Here is a 19494-nt window from a genome sequence, read left to right on the forward strand (position 1 = left end):
CTTTTGAAATTACTTTATTATGTGTGTATTTATTGTTTTTAGAATTAGGTAATTATATTATTATTATGCAGAAACGCTGGGCAAAGTAATAATTGTACATCCCTCATTTACTACACCTATCAATGTCAAATCCCTGGCAGACAATATCCTATAGCTCGCTCATCAATCATGGGCACAGCTACCCATGAAGTGCCGCAAAAATAACTCAGCTACAGTAAACAAAAAGTTGAGCATTATTCTGGAAGTATTCAAGAGCACTGATTGCCGATTGACGCTCCAGAGTCCTCCTGAATGTTATCCAGAAATGAGGCTGTTATGCGCTACTATGAGCGCCCAAGTTGGCTGCCTAAGGCTTGAAACATAGTGGCGCGGCGGGCAAAGCGGCGATGATAGCTGCTTCAGATCAAAGAGAGCGACGAGCAGCGAGCAAAGAGTCGCATGCACATAGTGACGAGTTTAGTCGCGTTCTCCTTTTGACAAAACAAGATGGAGGAACTATTTTTATATGAAAATTCTTCGTTGAAACTTTGGTATTTGCAGCAGCTTAGTAGTAGGAGCTGCAGTGTACATGACATAAATAAGTCTAGAAATGAACTTGGTGAATTTCATCACTTGTACCAACAACTTCGGGAGCATCCTGGCAAGTTTCATGCGTATTTTCGAATGTCTATATCAACATTTGATTACATACTAGCCCAGTGTAACCCCATTAATCAAAATCAAATTTTATTGTTTTTGAGTAATACAGCTCATAAAATGAGTTAGGCACAATATAGAAAAATTAACTAAATACAAATCTGTGTAACCCCATTAATCCTAGCAGTTACTTTAAGGTTAGAAAAGAATAAATAAAAACAAAATAGAAATATATGCAGATTAAAAGAAATTAGTCAATTAAAAAAAAACAATAATTTTATTAAATCACTTTATTATTACTAATAATTATTAAATCAGTCGTAAATTAATGTTGTTCATCTGAAAAACTGGAGTAGTACGACGCTTTAGAAGAAGGATTGGAGAACTCGTTCTGATCAGAAGTAGTAGGACGTGAAAATTTAATTTAATTTTGCCTAGTATTTAGATGAAAGTTAGCATTAAGGGATTGAGAACCAAATTAAATGTAGCAAAAATTACCTGAATTCTCCATTAACTACTAATTGTTAATTAATTTTAACGATTAATTATTAATTGTTAAAAACTATTGTAGCTTCACAAATATGGTCCCACAGAGGTTTCTTTAAACAAACTAAACCAATAAATGTATCAATATCCATAACCTTTGAAAAATAACCTTTACAAATTGAGCGCGATTAGAGCGAAGAAATCAAACATGTCATAACGCTTTGCTCCACTCTCTATAGATAGCGTTGCTCTATCTTCGCTTTGCTCGCCACTATGCGCGGTCCCATTTGTTTACTTGTGTTTGATTTCGCCGCTTTGCTCTTCGCTATCATCGCCGCCTTGCTCGCCGCTCCACTATGTTTCCAGCCTTACTTCATTTAGTCCAGAAAACCTCTCTACCGTCAAGAGCGGCGACAAATACCTAACCACTTAAGCCAATATATCGCTTCAGTACGGGTTGAAGTCTGAGGCGACCCAAGTCCTTCTAATGTCCCTTGCATTTAGCCGCACTATTCTGCGGTGACCTCTTGGACAAACTACAAACCTAGCTTCGGGTGTCTGCAACCAATCATTCACATTTCATTCCATTCCAATGTAATTGCGATCTCTAAACCAAATATAGTAGCTAATCATGTGAAGGCATTTTTTCTATTATTTATTTACTAATTTTCATTTGAAGCCAACCATTTTTTTTTGTCAAATATATCTCTGCTTATTTTTGAAATTCTCTACTCTACGAAGATTTTGGTGTACATCCTTTAGAGCTACATCCACATCCATTGAAAATCTAAGAAAACACAACCTAATGCTGTATTATATCACTGATAAAGTTTAGAGGAATATTAAATAAATAAAAATAAAGCTGCTTCTGAGAGAAGCAATTCAACTTTTTTCTTCATTTTTCCAAGCTTTCCATTAATTTTTGTAAATTTAATTCTACTGACGTTAGGTGCCTATTTTATTGCTTTAATTAATTTTTAATTTTTAAATGTACAATTTTATTATTTAAAGTACAAAAAATTTATTATTTCATTATATGGTATCAAAAATCTCTGTAAAAAAAATATATTTCCTTACAATTATTAAATTCTTTACAAAAGTTATTTATTAATTATTTCTAAGTTACAACTATTTATTATTAAAATATTTTTATGTACAATGTAAGTAAATAAATGCTTGAGTAACAGTCAAGCACCTTCTCAATATATACACTTTAAACTTAATTAATAAAATACTTAAATCTTTTGAGATAATTCTACATTCTGAACTCACAAACTAAATGTTAAGTTACTCATTAAATTTGGTGGCATTTCTTTTGTATGTTGAACTTAAAAAAAACAAAAAACAATGAATAACTGCTTATTGACAGTTTACTTAGGATTTTTAAATACGCAAAGAAATATACTAAGTTTAATCATTTTAACATAAAGTTCGGATAGAGTTTGCACCTTTTTCAGATTATTTCAACGACATCCACCCACGTGTACACTAGTAAAATAATTCGGAGCTGTTTTGTTTTTAAAAAATGGACAGTCCTTTCGTATCTTTATGCTTGATGACTGCCATCGAACTGTGATGGACAGCCATTTCAAAGTGAGTGCATGCTAATTAAGTCCACAGTTACCTACAAAGCTTAAATTTGCCGTTCACTCCAAGTGAAAAGGAATATCTCTTCTTGTGTTACTTCTCTTGGTAATCGTCCAGTGCTAAGGCTTGGTGCGCTTGTTCAGCGAGAGCCTCCTCAATTTGCACTGAAGGCACCATAGGCGGTTTGAACCCTCCATACTCTATGCAGAGTTGCTTACTCCTAGCAGCTCTAGCGTGGGCACCCCTGCTATTGGCATGCATCATCACCCTGTAAGTGTATGGCGGATATTGCGAAGTATAAACTGGATGACTAGGCCTGAATGGTGGCGCATGAAATGGCCTTGATTCTGATTGAAGTACATTCAAATCAGCTGTGTCATCTGTAGCCGGCGTGGCTATATAATAAGCTGGATGTCCTAGAACAAGTCCTGCGTAGAGTTGCGGTTGATATTTCAGCAGATACTGAATAGGCCTTGGATGTCTGTAGCCGGTATTCTCGTAAGAATGTTTCATCACGTAATTACCGATGTAACCATGCGGCACATAATAGTACATTGGGTATCTTTGTAACAGCAGTGACGGCCTAATAGCTGCGGTTGTGAATTGAGGCCGTTGGTAAGTTTGCTGCACAATTTGAGGCTGTTGGTGGAGATGATGTTGAAGGTGTTGTTGTGGCTGTGTTAGTTCATTGCCAACTGGCCGAGCTTCTTTCTGTTCAACCTCCTTCAGCTCGTAAGGAATAGCCTTCTGTATTTCGATAAATGTCTTGTAAACGGGCATCTCCCGCAACACTTGTTTCTCAATGGTTGGTGCTTCCTTATCATGGGACAAAGTGACAGCTGCTCTAATTGGAGCCAAAATGTTATTTGTCAAAGGTTTTGTCCCATCTTTAGTGCTGTATCTTTCATTTCTCACTAAATCTTCCTTGAGGTCTGACACAACTATTGGCCTTCCAGAAAATGGCGGTTTTTCAATTTCATTCACTTCGTCTTCTGGTGCAACAAAAAATGCTGATATCATATCAGCATCACCACCAGTCTTGTTGCTCTCTTCGCCGGCATTCATAGTTACCGCTGTTTCACTATCTGCTACGAAAGATGTAATCTGCACAGGTGTCCTTTGTTCAGCAGTTTGCTGTTGCTCTTTCAGATTACTCTTATACTTGCCGAGATCACCTTGTTTATTTTGCCCAGTCTTTTTATGCTTTCTAGACTCAAAATGTAAGTACACATTTCCTAAATTAGATCTACTTTCTTCAGCTGTAATATCTTGCAAAGAAGTGGCTCCATCCACTTCAAAAACGAAGGCTGATTGAGGAAGCGTTGTACTAGCTCCCCTTCTGTCACTACGATCTTTTGCTGAAGCCTCAGTACTTGTCCACTCCGTACCAAATGTATTCTGAAACAAATATTTCAAATTTAGGATAATCTAAATTTATTATTTACTTGCAAGAGAAACTTTTGTATGAAACTGGGATTATGTTGATGACTTTAAACCAGCTGTACACAACCTAGAAGGACGTTCCCCTACATAAGACGGAACAGCCATTGAAAAAAAATGACAGCAAATCTGATTTCAACCAAATTCTGTGAAACACCATTATTTCTTTATTTCTAACTTGTTAGTATGAGCAATTATTGGGATCGATCCCAATTTTTGAAATAAATATTTTTCTGCGTTATCAATGCAATCGATTAATAGTCTGAAAGATATTAGTTTTTTACACGTGCATCTCTCAAAATTTGGGTTGGATTCTGCGCTAGGCCACGTGATTTCAAATCTCTACATAATGAGCCTCGCAAACAGAACTTTTATTGTAGAGTTCGAGAGGAGAAAGGAGCTACCCCATTGAACTCTGACTGTTGGAGAAGATCAGGTTGAAGGCTTTGGTTAGCTAGCTCTGTTGAAGAATTAGGGTGTTACATCAATAAGGTTACTATCTGAATTGCTATACCAACAGTTTTTCTACTTCAATATTTTATTTAGAAAAATTATAAGGATAATTGTGAGATCAGAATATCGGCTTGGATAAGGTAGAAGAGTTTGAATATAGAATGTTCGCTACAGTACAGTTTACTCCATTCATAATCTCATCCAGAAACTTTTAACACCAATCCCCCACCAAGTATTGAACTACATTTAAAAGAACAAAAACCTGGACTTTATATTCAAACGTGTTATTTCAATTTAATTAAATACCACCACAATAAAAAACGTTTAAACTAACTCACGAGTATTTCCAAATTAAATTAAAACATTGGAAATTCATTTTTTTGATTACTCAAAACAGCAGATTGGATATTTGTATTTGAAAATTATTAGAAATGTAATTGTTTATTTCAACATAAACTGAATTAATTGTTGATTTTCATTTGAATGAATTTAATTGCGCACGGAAAATTAATAATAATAAAAACCTTTTAAATTAGTGGCTTTAATTGAAGATAACAGCAAATTCAATTCGCTAATTAAAAAGAGTAAAACTTTTAGAAAGATAAATTAATAGATTATTATGTTTTGGAGTTATTGTTTTATGTGTTCTGAACTTCATGGGTATTTTTTTAAAGAAACGGTCCTGTTAATCTTAAGAATTGTAAGATTAAGTAAGCATGTTTTTATACACATCTTTTGCATTCCTGTTTTTTTTAAAAATGCCACACTCCCGTTAACAGAGTCATTCATTATGGCATGATTACTATGGTGTAGGTGTTGCAACAAGGGAAAGAGTTTGAGAAGAAGAACGAGAACGAGAGAGAGAGAATAAATATAAAAAAAACATTTCGGACTAAGCAGTTACTACTCACTATAAAAAAACTTTATTTCCATAACTTTACACCATCACTGGCACTTTCTCTAAAAGCGTGAGCAGTCATGGAAGTGTAATTACAGAAGCGCCTAGATAAAAATATCTCCTTTTATTGGTATGAATAGGCAACCTGCTCTACTGCAAAGAATTGCTGGTTAGCATATTGCTGGTCTGTGCAGTATTTTTATAGTAGATTTTTTATAATTAAATTCATTAATTTTTTGCATTCCATACTCGGATTTATTACATAATTAGTTCTGAATATTTAATAATACCTAGAAAATGTTTTATTTCTAAAACTATATAATCCAGGAAATACTTCAATACAGCAATAATAACAATAAAAATACTTCTAAGGAAATGGATTAGCTATGCGGTTAGCTTATTGGATTCTCACGCGGAGATCCCGGGTTTGAATCCAGCTGCTGGCCCCTTAGATTTTTCTTTTTCTATGAGTTTGTTAAAGCTCATTGTCTTGGCGATGGATAGTGATGTCTGTAACGAGGTAACACTGTCCGGAGGCCATCAGTGCACTAAAAAAAGCTCCGGGCGCTAATAACCTCAGAAGTTGACGCGCCATAAATCATTAATAATAATAATAATAATAATAATAAAGTAAAGTAAAGTAATTGCCTATTTTTTCAGGCGGGGCTTAACGCCCAACTAACAGTTAGGTGTCGCGGACGGAGGCGACCAGCAAACATACTTTACTGTAAATTTCTTTTATTAACCATTAAATAAAATCCAAGGCCTAAGACCGGGAATCGAACCCAATACCACAATACATATTAGCTTCGCAGGTCTCGCCTCTAACCGCTCGGCTACCGTGGCGCCCAATAATAATAATAATAATAATAATAATAATAATAATAATAAGGGAAGGGATTAGCTATGAGGTTAGCATACTGGACTCCCACGCGGAGGTCCCGGGTTCGAATCCAGCAGCTGACCCTTAGATTTTCTCTTCCTAGGAGCTTCTTACAGCTCACTGTCCGGTGATGGACAGTGTTGTCTGTAACGAGAGAACACTGTCCGGAGGCCGGCAGTGCACTGGAAAAAGCTCCGGGCGCTAATAACCTCAGCTGTTGATGCGCCAAAAAAAAAAAAAAAAAAAAAAAAAATAATAATAATAATAATAAGGGAAGGGATTAGCTATGAGGTTAGCATACTGGGCTCCCACGCGGAGGTCCCGGGTTCGAATCCAGCAGCTGACCCTTAGATTTTCTCTTCCTAGGAGCTTCTTACAGCTCACTGTCCGGTGATGGACAGTGTTGTCTGTTACGAGAGAACACTGTCCGGAGTCCGGCAGTGCACTGGAAAAAGCTCCGGACGCAAATAACCTCAGCTGTTGATGCGCCAAAAAAACAAAAAAAAAATAATAATAGTAATAATACTTCTATAATCCAGGAATGAAAAAAAAAGAATTATTATTTAAAAATTCAGAAGTAATTATTTCTCGAAATATTATCGGTAGAAGTAGGTTTCTACTTCTACTTTCTCTATTTCTGTTGGAAGTTTATTTATAGTTTGATGAAGAATATAGCTTTAGAAAGAACCATTGTAATTACCAAAATTCCCGTGTAAGTCCCGCTATATCTGTACATGTATACCACCTTCTCCAGTTCTGGCTCTTAGTTTCTGTAACTCAACCAACCCGCATAGCCTAGTAAGTTTCAATAATTATAAAGAATTTATTGTATTTTACTGTTTATTTTTGTATTACTGATTTTTACTATCTTCAATGTTACTGACTCTGTAAATTGTTTTGTATTTGTAATATCCAGGCCCTGAAGAGGAGAATATATTTGTCGAAACGTTGGCAAAAGGACGAGTTGTTTTATTTGACCGATTCCTCGCCAATCTTGAATCCTAAGTTTAACAATTTACGGTTATAAAACCTATATATTCATATTTAAAAAGAACTGTTACAAATATTTAGCATGTTTTATAAGTAGTGTATCTTTAATGTTTAGAGTAATGATGGCATTGGTAAAAAGATAGAACCAGGTACTGTAAGGAAATTAAATTGTAAATAGTTAGCTGGACCACAAAGGGTTCGGTTATTTACTTGTTTTGTTGGTAAATACAGTTACTGGGTGGACAAGTGAGCGAGGGAACAATGTAGGACAGAATGTATGCGGTAGGGCAAAGGGGGGCCCGCACTTCGTCTGTGTCCTTTGTTTGTGGAGCGATTGATGTGTTGTCCATTTGTATGTTTGTTGCTAAACGAACCGCATGCCCTTTGGTCATTGCCTACTGGTTATATACTCGTAAAACGCACCAGATCCTGGTAGTAACCATTCTGCCAATAGGTTCCTTTTAAGTTTTGCTCTTCTCTACAGCTTACTCCCATATACTACATCAATCCACATACACTATGATAGAGAACACTGCTCTCCTGCGGCCCATTCTACTTTCTCCTTTATAAAATTTTAAATTACTTGGAGCCTTTGGTGGGAAAACTATTTAATCAAAAATTTACTTCCCTTTTGAATTTTTTACTTAGAACATTATTCCAAAACGACTGATCAAATATTTGATCTAGTTTCACAAATTACATTATTGTTTCGATTACCTAAAGAAGTGGACTAAAATCTCCTCAGGTGTTATTACTATCAGCCATTTCCATCGTTGTCTGTGTCCTTCAACCACAAAACAGTTTTTTCGGTAAGTTCTCTTTCCCCAGCGATTGTTTCTTAAAGCTTCAGTAATTTTAAATTCCCATTCTTGGTTATGATCGCTTTAATTACTACGGACATGATTTTTTTAAAATTTAATTCCATTTCATGAATTTATTCTTCTTTTATATTATCATTTATTACACCATTGATAACTGATGTCTTATCAATGAATTACCGACTTTCGGGAAGTGATCTTTCGTACTGAGAACACTTTTGCGTCTAGATGTTGGGCAGGCTTTTAGAAAGGGAAAACAAAAATTAATAACCGACCTAAAAATGAACTTAGTTGTACGGAGAATTGTTAAAACACGAGTTGTGGTTATTAAATAACGAGACTGATGCTGCTACAGAAGAACTATGCATGAGCAAAATCCTATCGAACGATAGCTGTGCAGCGTAAAGCCTTCTCTTTCATTGCAGCGTCTCACATGTTTGTAGAGAAATCTGTCTGACCGGAACCGTCGTTTGAGTTACACACTCTGTTTTACTGAGTAGGATGCTACAGTTTTCTTGAGTACAGATCCATTAGTTGAGAAGATATTCAGAGTTGAAATTTTTTTGGGTCATGGTTTTGCTGTGAAATTGGGCCCTTATAATTCCCACAGAAAACAACAGATTATTCGTATGAAATTTTCTGCTCTTACACACTCTGTTTTACTGAGTAGTATGCTATAGTTTTGTTGACTGCAGATCCATTAGTTGAGAAGATATTGAGTATTGAAATTTTTTTGGGTCATGGTTTTGCTGTGAAACGGGGCCCTTATAACACCCAAAGTAAACAACAGGTTATTCGTATGAAATTCTGTGCTCTTACACACTCTGTTTTACTGAGTAGTATGCTATAGTTTTCTTGACTGCAGATCCATTAGTTGAGAAGATATTGAGAGTTGAATTTTTTTTGGGTCATGGTTTTGCTGTGAAATGGGGCCCTTATAACACCCAAAGTAAACAACAGGTTATTCGTATGAAATTCTGTGCTCTTACACACTCTGTTTTACTGAGTAGTATGCTATAGTTTTCTTGACTGTAGATCCATTAGTTGAGAAGATATTGAGAGTTGAATTTTTTTGGGTCATGGTTTTGCTGTGAAATAGGGCCCTTATAACACCCAAAGTAAACAACAGGTTATTCGTATGAAATTCTGTGCTCTTCCACACTCTGTTTTACTGAGTAGTATGCTATAGTTTTCTTGACTGCAGATCCATTAGTTGAGAAGTTATTGAGAGTTGAATTTTTTTTGGGTCATGGTTTTGCTGTGAAATGGGGCCCTTATAACACCCAAAGTAAACAACAGATTATTCGTATGAAATTTTCTGCTCTCTGTTTTACTGAGTAGTATGCTATAGTTTTCTTGACTGCAGATCCATTAGTTGAGAAGATATTGAGAGTTGAAATTTTTTTGGGTCATGGTTTTGCTGTGAAATGGGGCTCTTATTACACCCAAAGTAAACAACAGGTTATTCGTATGAAATTCTGTGCTCTTACACACTCTGTTTTACTGAGTAGTATGCTATAGTTTTCTTGACTGCAGATCCATTAGTTGTGAAGATATTGAGAGTTGAATTTTTTTTGGGTCATGGTTTTGCTGTGAAATGGGGCCCTTATAACACCCAAAGTAAACAACAGGTTATTCGTATGAAATTCTGTGCTCTTACACACTCTGTTTTACTGAGTAGTATGCTATAGTTTTCTTGACTGCAGATCCATTAGTTGAGAAGATATTGAGAGTTGAATTTTTTTTGGGTCATGGTTTTGCTGTGAAATGGGGCCCTTATAACACCCAAAGTAAACAACAGGTTATTCGTATGAAATTCTGTGCTCTTACACACTCTGTTTTACTGAGTAGTATGCTATAGTTTTCTTGACTGTAGATCCATTAGTTGAGAAGATATTGAGAGTTGAATTTTTTGGGTCATGGTTTTGCTGTGAAATAGGGCCCTTATAACACCCAAAGTAAACAACAGGTTATTCGTATGAAATTCTGTGCTCTTCCACACTCTGTTTTACTGAGTAGTATGCTATAGTTTTCTTGACTGCAGATCCATTAGTTGAGAAGTTATTGAGAGTTGAATTTTTTTTGGGTCATGGTTTTGCTGTGAAATGGGGCCCTTATAACACCCAAAGTAAACAACAGTTTATTCGTATGAAATTCTGTGCTCTTCCACACTCTGTTTTACTGAGTAGTATGCTATAGTTTTTTTGACTGTACATCCATTAGTTGAGAAGATATTGAGAGTTGAATTTTTTTTGGTTCATGGTTTTGCTGTGAAATGGGGCACTTATAACACCCAAAGTAAACAACAGGTTATTCGTATGAAATTCTGTGCTCTTCCACATTCTGTTTTACTGAGTAGTATGCTATAGTTTTCTTGAGTACAGATCCATTAGTTGAGAAGATATTGAGAGTTGAAATTTTTTTGGGTCATGGTTTTGCTGTGAAATTGGGCCCTTATAATTCCCACAGAAAACAACAGATTATTCGTATGAAATTTTCTGCTCTCTGTTTTACTGAGTAGTATGCTATAGTTTTCTTGACTGCAGATCCATTAGTTGAGAAGATATTGAGAGTTGAAATTTTTTTGGGTCATGGTTTTGCTGTGAAATGGGGCTCTTATTACACCCAAAGTAAACAACAGGTTATTCGTATGAAATTCTGTGCTCTTACACACTCTGTTTTACTGAGTAGTATGCTATAGTTTTCTTGACTGCAGATCCATTAGTTGTGAAGATATTGAGAGTTGAATTTTTTTTGGGTCATGGTTTTGCTGTGAAATGGGGCCCTTATAACACCCAAAGTAAACAACAGGTTATTCGTATGAAATTCTGTGCTCTTACACACTCTGTTTTACTGAGTAGTATGCTATAGTTTTCTTGACTGTAGATCCATTAGTTGAGAAGATATTGAGAGTTGAATTTTTTTTGGGTCATGGTTTTGCTGTGAAATGGGGCCCTTATAACACCCAAAGTAAACAACAGCTTATTCGTATGAAATTCTGTGCTCTTCCACACTCTGTTTTACTGAGTAGTATGCCATAGTTTTCTTGACTGCAGATCCATTAGTTGAGAAGTTATTGAGAGTTGAATTTTTTTTGGGTCATGGTTTTGCTGTGAAATGGGGCCCTTATAACACCCAAAGTAAACAACAGTTTATTCGTATGAAATTCTGTGCTCTTCCACACTCTGTTTTACTGAGTAGTATGCTATAGTTTTCTTGACTGGAGATCCATTAGTTGAGAAGATATTGAGAGTTGAAATTTTTTTGGGTCATGGTTTTGCTGTGAAATGGGTCTCTTATAACTCCCACAGTAAACAACAGATTATTCGTATGAAATTTTGTGCTCTTACACACTCTATTTTACTGAGTACTATGCTATAGTTTTCTTGTGTACAGATCCATTAGTTGAGAAGATATTGAGAGTTGAAAGTTTTTTGGGTCATGGTTTTGATGTGAAATTGGGCCCTTATAATTCCCACAGAAAACAACAGATTATTCGGATGAAATTCTGTGCTCTTACCCACTCTGTTTTACTGAGTAGTATGCTATAGTTTTCATGAGTACAGATCCATTAGTTGAGAAGATATTGAGAGTTGAAATTTTTTTGGATCATGGTTTTGCTGTGTGAGTTATAAGGGCTCTATTTCACAGCAATACCATGACCCGAAAGAATTTCAACTCTCAATATCTTCTCAACTTATGGATCTGTACCCAAGGAAACTACAGCATATAACTTATAACTCAGTAAATGTAGTATATAAGTGAACAAAATTTCATGCCAATAATGTGTTGTTAAGTGCGGGAGGTAGTTGTAGGTCAAGGAACATCAATTAGTAAAGCTGCTAAAAAGCACCCAGTCGCTCGCGTTACCCTACTGTACAAAGTGAAAGGTAAATCTACATTCAGCAGACTAATGAGCCATGTATAGTAATCTCCTCTGCGAAAGAGGATTTTTTTTAGTTTTGTGGATCACTTCCGTTGCCAGAGCTGGGTTTCGCATCACTAAAAGCCTTCTACTGATGAGTGTGTGGCAACTTATTAAAAAACTAGATATACCGAACCCTTTCAATAATAACCTACCAGGTAAATCTTGGTAGAAAGCATTCCGGAACCGTCATCCTATCATTGCAAGAAGGATAAGCGAACTGTTTCTTGAGCCAAAGTAACCAATACTAGTTTGAACGTTTTGTATAATGAAGTTTCTCGATAACTGAATGACGCAGATGCCCTAGAATGTTTGAACGAAATTAAAACTCTCCGGTAGGATAGTTGTATAAGGGTTGATCGTCAATAACTGCTTGAAAAAGCGTAATGTTGAAAAATATTACATTATTTAGGTAGGCCAATTTAAAAACCGATTGTTATTAATTATGAATAAGACTGATTTTTTTGTTAAAAATCTAAGTGGAACAGTGATTTAGGTATTTTGAATTTTTTAGGTCGTTTCAGGAATATACTTGTTGTCAATCACTGGTCCCAACCCATGTCAAACACTGGTACCACCGAAAATTCGGTATGTCAATCACCGGCTCATTGAAATACTTTAAAAAAAGTAATAATTTTTGGTTGGCATAAAAATAGAATTTACTGAATACATAATACAATCTAAAGGAGCGGCACAATTGTACCAACCAACACCTGGAGCCAAAATAACGGAAGATAAAATCGAATTTTTTCTTAAGCTCTAAATTACCGGTCCGTTCACCCTATTTGTTTTGTGTGAGTGCTTTTTTAAACTCATTTTTCGAAAAAATAAGCATACGCTAAAAAAAACCCTTTAGTCTGTTGTTTATTTTAAACTTCTCTGTCATAAACCTATTTATTTCAAACATTATTCTGAACATAATTATTATTTAACCGTTCTGAGATCTGAGTATATCTATACCGATTTAAATCTTTTAAATCTTTAGATCTTTTAAAACGATTCCTCTTTTTTTTGTGATGGTGCGGATTTCAGCCTCGTCAAATTCGATGATAGGTGGGGGTAGAATGGTGCTGATGGGTATGGCTTACAGCTTCGTTGAACTCGATGATTACCCGGCCAGATTTGGAGGCGTTTGGATCTGGCACAATTTAGGTGCGCCAGAACCGCCATTTTCTTTCTACTCCTGACCATAATTATTTCTATTCCTAATTTTCATAGAAGAATAAAGCAAGAATATTTGCTACTCTATCAGAAAGTATTACGCTAAATTATAAGAAGTTTTAGATTTGTGAGCTAGATATTACTAATCAGGATACACCCACATGATAATAAACTCTAATAAAAATATTAGGATAATTTTCGCTTTCCACTTATCTAACCCAAACTTTAAAATTAAAGTGTTAACCCAAAAATGCGACATTAAATAATATCTGAAACTCTGAAATTTCAGTAGATGTTCATCCTTTGTTAAAAAATGTTGATGTTTTATATCTCTTTGATTAATTATTCATTTCATAAAAACACTTAAAAAGAAAATTAAAAATATTACTTTATATCAAAGCGACAAAAGGCGTTAATTATTCAAAGAAATATTATTTCTTTATTATGGGGAATGTTTGTACAAGTTTTGTTAATGGGATTAATCCCATTTAAAGAATAAATCCATTTCAGTGATTCTATTAACGCACGGGAGGTAGAATAACCTTGGGTTATGTTTTTATAATCTCTAGAATTGTATAAACCCTTCATGTATTCCGTTTGAAATAACAATAACAAATATCTAAATCCACAAATGCAAGGAATAAATTTATATTGATATGTGGATATGGGCTTATTTTGGACATTATTTATATTTTATTTGGTTGTTTAGTTATTATTATTTTTATTTTACAGATAGCATTCTAAAAAAAAAAAAGAAATGTGTCCGTGATATTGTAAATTAGCTACTGACGGGTTAGAAATGCTTCAAGAATATCCTCATGGAAGAAGACTTTCAAGATCTGATTCAATCTAGAAATGCATGCAAGCGAGGACCCCCTGCTAAGGAGCCGCAACTCTGAATAGAATAAGACGGTTCCAGCGAGGTCCGGAGAGGATGGGCCAATCTAAGGTTTGACCTGTCTGTTAGATGGTGAATCTTTCAGAAAGTGAAAGTCGCAATATTCATTTGATCTGGAGCCGATACATCAAGGAGAGTCAATTGCAGACACTATTAATCTAATCTCTTTTGTCTAGCCAATCTCACAGAGTCTCAGTATCTCTGATTTCTGCTCAAGGCTACTAACTGTGATCTTCGAGAGGATTTGTAGTCAAAGAACGGCTGTTTTTTCTTGTCTAGGTGCTTGGATATTCAAAACCGGAGTAATCAGGCTGCAGATAGCTTTAGCCAGAAGAAGCCTTTGTTTTAATGGGATTATAGAACCTTTTTTAGCTTCTTCAAGATGAAACGTGCAAAAAAAGCTTATTATTAGTTACTCCTAAATTTGATTACGCTATTATTCCACCAACAAGGGTGGCCATTCGCGGAGGCCTTCTGACAGGGTACTACAGACTGATCGAAAAAGAATGCAAGCTACATTTGGAGGCACATTTTATACTTAACAACAATCTAAGCAAATTAAGGATACTCCTCTCTGCAATGGTCCACATCACTTCGCCCAGGAGAAACTAATATTAGCTGGAATTAGGATGGTATATACTCGGCTAACATATTCTCCTTGTTTCTAGGGCAACCGCCAAAGAAAGTAAAGATTGCAGGGTGCCTTTGACAATGAGGTATTTGTTCGAGAAAAGGGCATAGCGACAGGAAGAGCTTTCCAGAGCTTTCTGGAAAGTTATACATGATCTGCGATAAGGTTAAAACAACTAAAGAAGGTTATAAAGTTTATGACAAAGCTTTCCTCCTAGATATGACTGAGAATTATTCAGACATAGATCCAATTTTGTAATGTAGCTTAATCAGAAGGAACTGCAGTATATATGTGATGATCACAGTTGAAAAAGTACAAAATTCATTCTAAAGTAATGGAAATAAGTATGACTCCAGCCGGAAAGCAATAAAGTACACATTCACTATTAAGGTCAATTTTAGAGCTTAAAATGCCTAAATTGGGTTCAATGTTAAACTAGGAATTGAATTGTGACGACGAATTAGGGAAAAAAAAATTAAAATAAATTATCGCCTTATTTTTTTGTTAAAATAGGTTCAATATTTGTGTGAGAGGTAAATTCTTAAGGGAAGAGATGGCGTTATGTTTGCAAGTTGGTTACCTTTAAAGCATATTTTATTTGCTCTATTTTAAATAAAATCTATGTTAGGCAGCTGCGCCCTAGCGGCACTCCTTGCAAATAAATTTGAATTGCAAATTTTATGGTATTAAAAATTAACATTTCATTATTAAATAACTGAGTATAAAAAAACGAAAAATACCTCTGGTAGGGTGGTGTACTGGACAGCGGTAGTTGTCTCAACATCTCCGGTTTCCGTCTGGCTGTCTTCAGTTACAGTCTGGAAACGTTAATATTAATATCAGTAACAAATTAATAACTGGTTTTATATTTCAATTAGTAGGCTCTTTAAAAAACAAATAATCTATATAAATAAAAATGTAAATATTCCTTTGTTCAAAATCTTAAATTTCCAAAAGTTCTTCACCGATTGCTTTGAAATTTTGTAACAACGTTTCAATCGAATACAAGCGCGTTTTTATATATCTATTATGTAAATGTCACCCCTATGACAGGTAAATATTTTACGATTCCATTTCGATGTTTCCGATTGCATTGTTAAATTGAATGTTCGTAGATTTCATGTGCAACAAATAGCCCTGAATCAACCGGCTACAACGTTAACTGCGTTATGTTAAAATGAAGCGTTTGCGAAAACACTGTTGTTCATTTGAACAACGCAAACAAGGAGAGCGAGTCGACGGACAACCTGGCACGATAGACCAACTGTACACCGTGCATCCCAATCAAGATGAATGCTACTTTCTTCGCATGCTGTTGGTAAATGTGCCCAGTCCAACGTCTTTCCAGTAATTGAGAATTGTAAACGTCCTTACACATGCCGCTTTCCGCAGTGCATGTAAAGCTCTGATGAATTTATTGGGGAACGATCGATACCGGGATGCATGCATTATTGTCGCTTGCAACGCTGGCACATCCAAATCAAATTCGTGCATTGTTTGCAATCATATTGACCGCCTGCTCTCCTTCATCTCCAACAGAGTCATGCGAGAAATATACGTAATTCAGCACAGAAATTTTTCGTATAAAACGCAAGGTAAATTCCAATATGAACATGATTCCACAGTAGAAATCAACAACGAAGCGTTGATAACGATTAAAGATTTGTGCTCAGAAATCGCGAACAAAGTTTTCAATCAATTGGGAGTGCCATCACCGAATCGAACTGTTACTGCTTCGCTGCAGACTGAGCCACAGCAACGCGAGGCCGTATACAGCTAATATTGGATATTTTGTTGACATTTTTTACTGCATAATTGTAGTATTTAAATTCATTGCGAGATAAAGTTAGTGGTTTGATTTCAGTTTTCAAACTTTTTGTGTAGATCAAAATTCCCTGTATTTCATTTTTGCATTTATTCTCTCGGCCGCCTAACGCAAATTTTCGTTCGTTCAATACAAAAAGTAATTCATTTTGCTAGAAAACATTGCCAAATAAATTTTGATTCAAGTAGAACACTTCCCAGTAAGGTAACTATTTCTCATTTTATGTTTTTCAAAGTAAGGGAGCAAATTATTGATGAATTAATTAGAAATAAACTAGGCAGCTGATAGACATCTTGTTGTTAAATGCTATTTATTCTCAATAAATTTGTGCATGTTTTATGAACTCCATCATTCATACTTATATATAAATATGTAATGTACATAAAATATTCCATTATTAAATTTTACTGAGTGCAACCTATTACTCTACCTGACTGTGCTATATTTACAATAGTCGAAATTCGTTACTTTATTATTATTTAATTGCTTGAATCTTGTACTGATAGTTGGCCAATTAGTACCTCAGAACAAATGAAATTTAACATGTGTTTCATGATTGCCAAACATCTTCTATCTTATTATGACGTGATAAATTCGAAATTTTAATTTTTTTTGTTCACGAAAGATTTAAATTTTCTACTTATTTTGTTTTAATTTAATCTCTAATGCAACATATATAAATAACGGACGTTATGCCTGGCAAGAAAAACTCTGCGAATCTATTTAGGTGTTGGCCATTTTTTGACCAAATTTCCGATTCAGCATAATTTGTGTGAGCCAAACATTTGAAATTAATTAATATGTTAATTTTATAGATTAAACACCAATATTATTATAGAACAAGTAATTAAATTTTGGTCATTAGAATACAGGCTTTTGGTTCACAGCCATTGGTTCGCTCGTTCTAAAAGCCATCCTGCTTCTTGGTTAAGATTTTTATTCATGAGTCACAACAGAATGTAAGTTCCAATGATGAAGCTAGGAATTACGATACTAACAGCTGTTTTAGAATAAAACGTTAGATTGAAAAATCCTGTAAATTATAGGGCTCTTAATAGATTTCTTGTAAGAATTTTAAAGTTCAAACAATGGTTGAATTTTAATACATTATTTATTTGAAACGGAATCCATATTTGTATTAAACAATAATATCTTTATTAGGCAAAATTTTGAAAGAATATAAACAGAATATGAAAATTAAAGATAAATATTCTTGGTATATAGACCATCTGAGGGAGCTGGCATTAATAAAAATTCTGTACGCAAATTACTAACATAACAATACGAGGTGTGTTCAAAAAATAAGGTGAATTTTCATTTTTCTTAAAAAATATTTATTTATTCATCGATTTTTATTTTGTCTCCTTCAAAGTAGTCCCCCTCAGATATAATACATATGTGCCAGCATTTTTTCCAATCCTCGGAACAGTTCTGATATGCACTTTTTGGTATGTCCTTGAGCTCTCTCAGCGATTCGGTTTTTATCTCCTCAATCGTCGCAAATCTCCGTCCTTTCACGGGTCTCTTCAATCATGGGAACAGGAAAAAGTCGCAGGGCGCCAAATCTGGTGAATACGGTGACTGAGACATGATAATGTCATTCAACAATTCCTGAGCGATGCTCATGCGGCGGTTTTTTTGATCAAAATTCAGCAATTTTGGAACGAACTTCGCTACTACACGCTTCATGCCCAAAATTTCCAAAAAAAATTGCAGGACATGTGCCAACCGATATGCCGACAACCTCAGCAACTTCTCTAATTGTGATTCGACGATTCTTCTCAACATTTTCATCGGTTGTTGATGTGCTGGGGCGTCCAGGGCGAGCGTCGTCATTCACATCTTCTCGACCTTCTGTGAAAAGCTTGTACCACTTGTAAACATTTTTTTGACACAGAGTACTATCACCGTACGCCACTCTCAACATTTCAAGTGTTTTGAGCACTTAATTCCATTTTTTACACAAAATTTGATGCAAATTCGTTGATCCATTTTTTTCGACAGAAGAAAATCGCCGAACTCGCAAAACACTTGTCTTATTTATGCCTCTAACATACAAACTAAACATGCTATATAGCTACAACTTTGAAAATATGTTCGAGACAAGTGTACCAACATAAAAAAAAAAGACAATCGAAATTCGAATGTACGTAGCCCGCGAAATTTGAAAATTCACCTTATTTTTTGAACATACCTCGTACTTCTAACTAGGAAAGGGATAAGCTTAGTGGTTAGTGTATACTGGATTCCAACGCGGAGATTCCAGGTTCGAATCCGGCCGATCATTCCATTAACTATAGTAATGATAGAAAATAATGTGTTCCTACAATTATTAATTATTACGAGGATATATTGCGAATTAAACTGGGAATCAAAAAGAAAATAAAACAAATTGCTAGGAAAATTAGAAAGTTAGTAATGAAATAGGGCGATGGCCGTGTAAGTGGTGATAGTAGAAGTATGTACCGGGTACTCTCACTTTCTGGAGGAGGACAAGGTAAGTGGCAAGGTCGTCTTAACATTCTAGAAAGTCATTACCTTTGTACGCGGCCACCGCCACATCAACTAATCGCTAACTCTCGCGCCGAAGCTGGTTCTCTTCACCAGCATCAACGTGAAAGCCAATAATATTTTATAGTTCTTTCTTTCCACAACTTCAATGCTAATTGATCAAGTACCCTGCTACAGCTTAGGCAACCTGGAATGCCTAAACCTCTTCTTTAATAACTTTATCTTCTTTTTTACATCATTTTAAAATAGCAACCGAAGAAAACTAAGCAAAACCTTCTCACGCATTGACGATAACACGAGCGAAAAGTCTTCTTTGATGATACCCTCTCGAAAACGGAATGTCTCGGATAGC

General features: G+C 35.2%; 1 protein-coding gene across 2 annotated transcripts in view; it reads right to left on the reverse strand.

The window, feature by feature from the left end:
• Positions 1 to 2173: 2173 nt before the first annotated feature.
• Positions 2174 to 19494, reverse strand: part of LOC141456349 (uncharacterized) — a 105737-nt gene continuing 88416 nt past the window's right edge. For both annotated transcript variants that reach the window (XM_074132265.1, XM_074132264.1), the window contains 2 exons: positions 15547 to 15624; positions 2174 to 4107 (listed from right to left, as the gene is read on the reverse strand). In XM_074132265.1, the coding sequence (XP_073988366.1) occupies positions 2803 to 4107; positions 15547 to 15624 (1383 nt within the window). In that variant the 3' untranslated portion in view covers positions 2174 to 2802. The remainder of the gene's footprint in view (positions 4108 to 15546; positions 15625 to 19494) is intronic.

Source organism: Rhodnius prolixus, unplaced genomic scaffold, assembly GCF_049639745.1.
Source record: "Rhodnius prolixus isolate KJV_2025 unplaced genomic scaffold, Rpr scaffold_4, whole genome shotgun sequence".
Taxonomy (NCBI): domain Eukaryota; kingdom Metazoa; phylum Arthropoda; class Insecta; order Hemiptera; family Reduviidae; genus Rhodnius; species Rhodnius prolixus.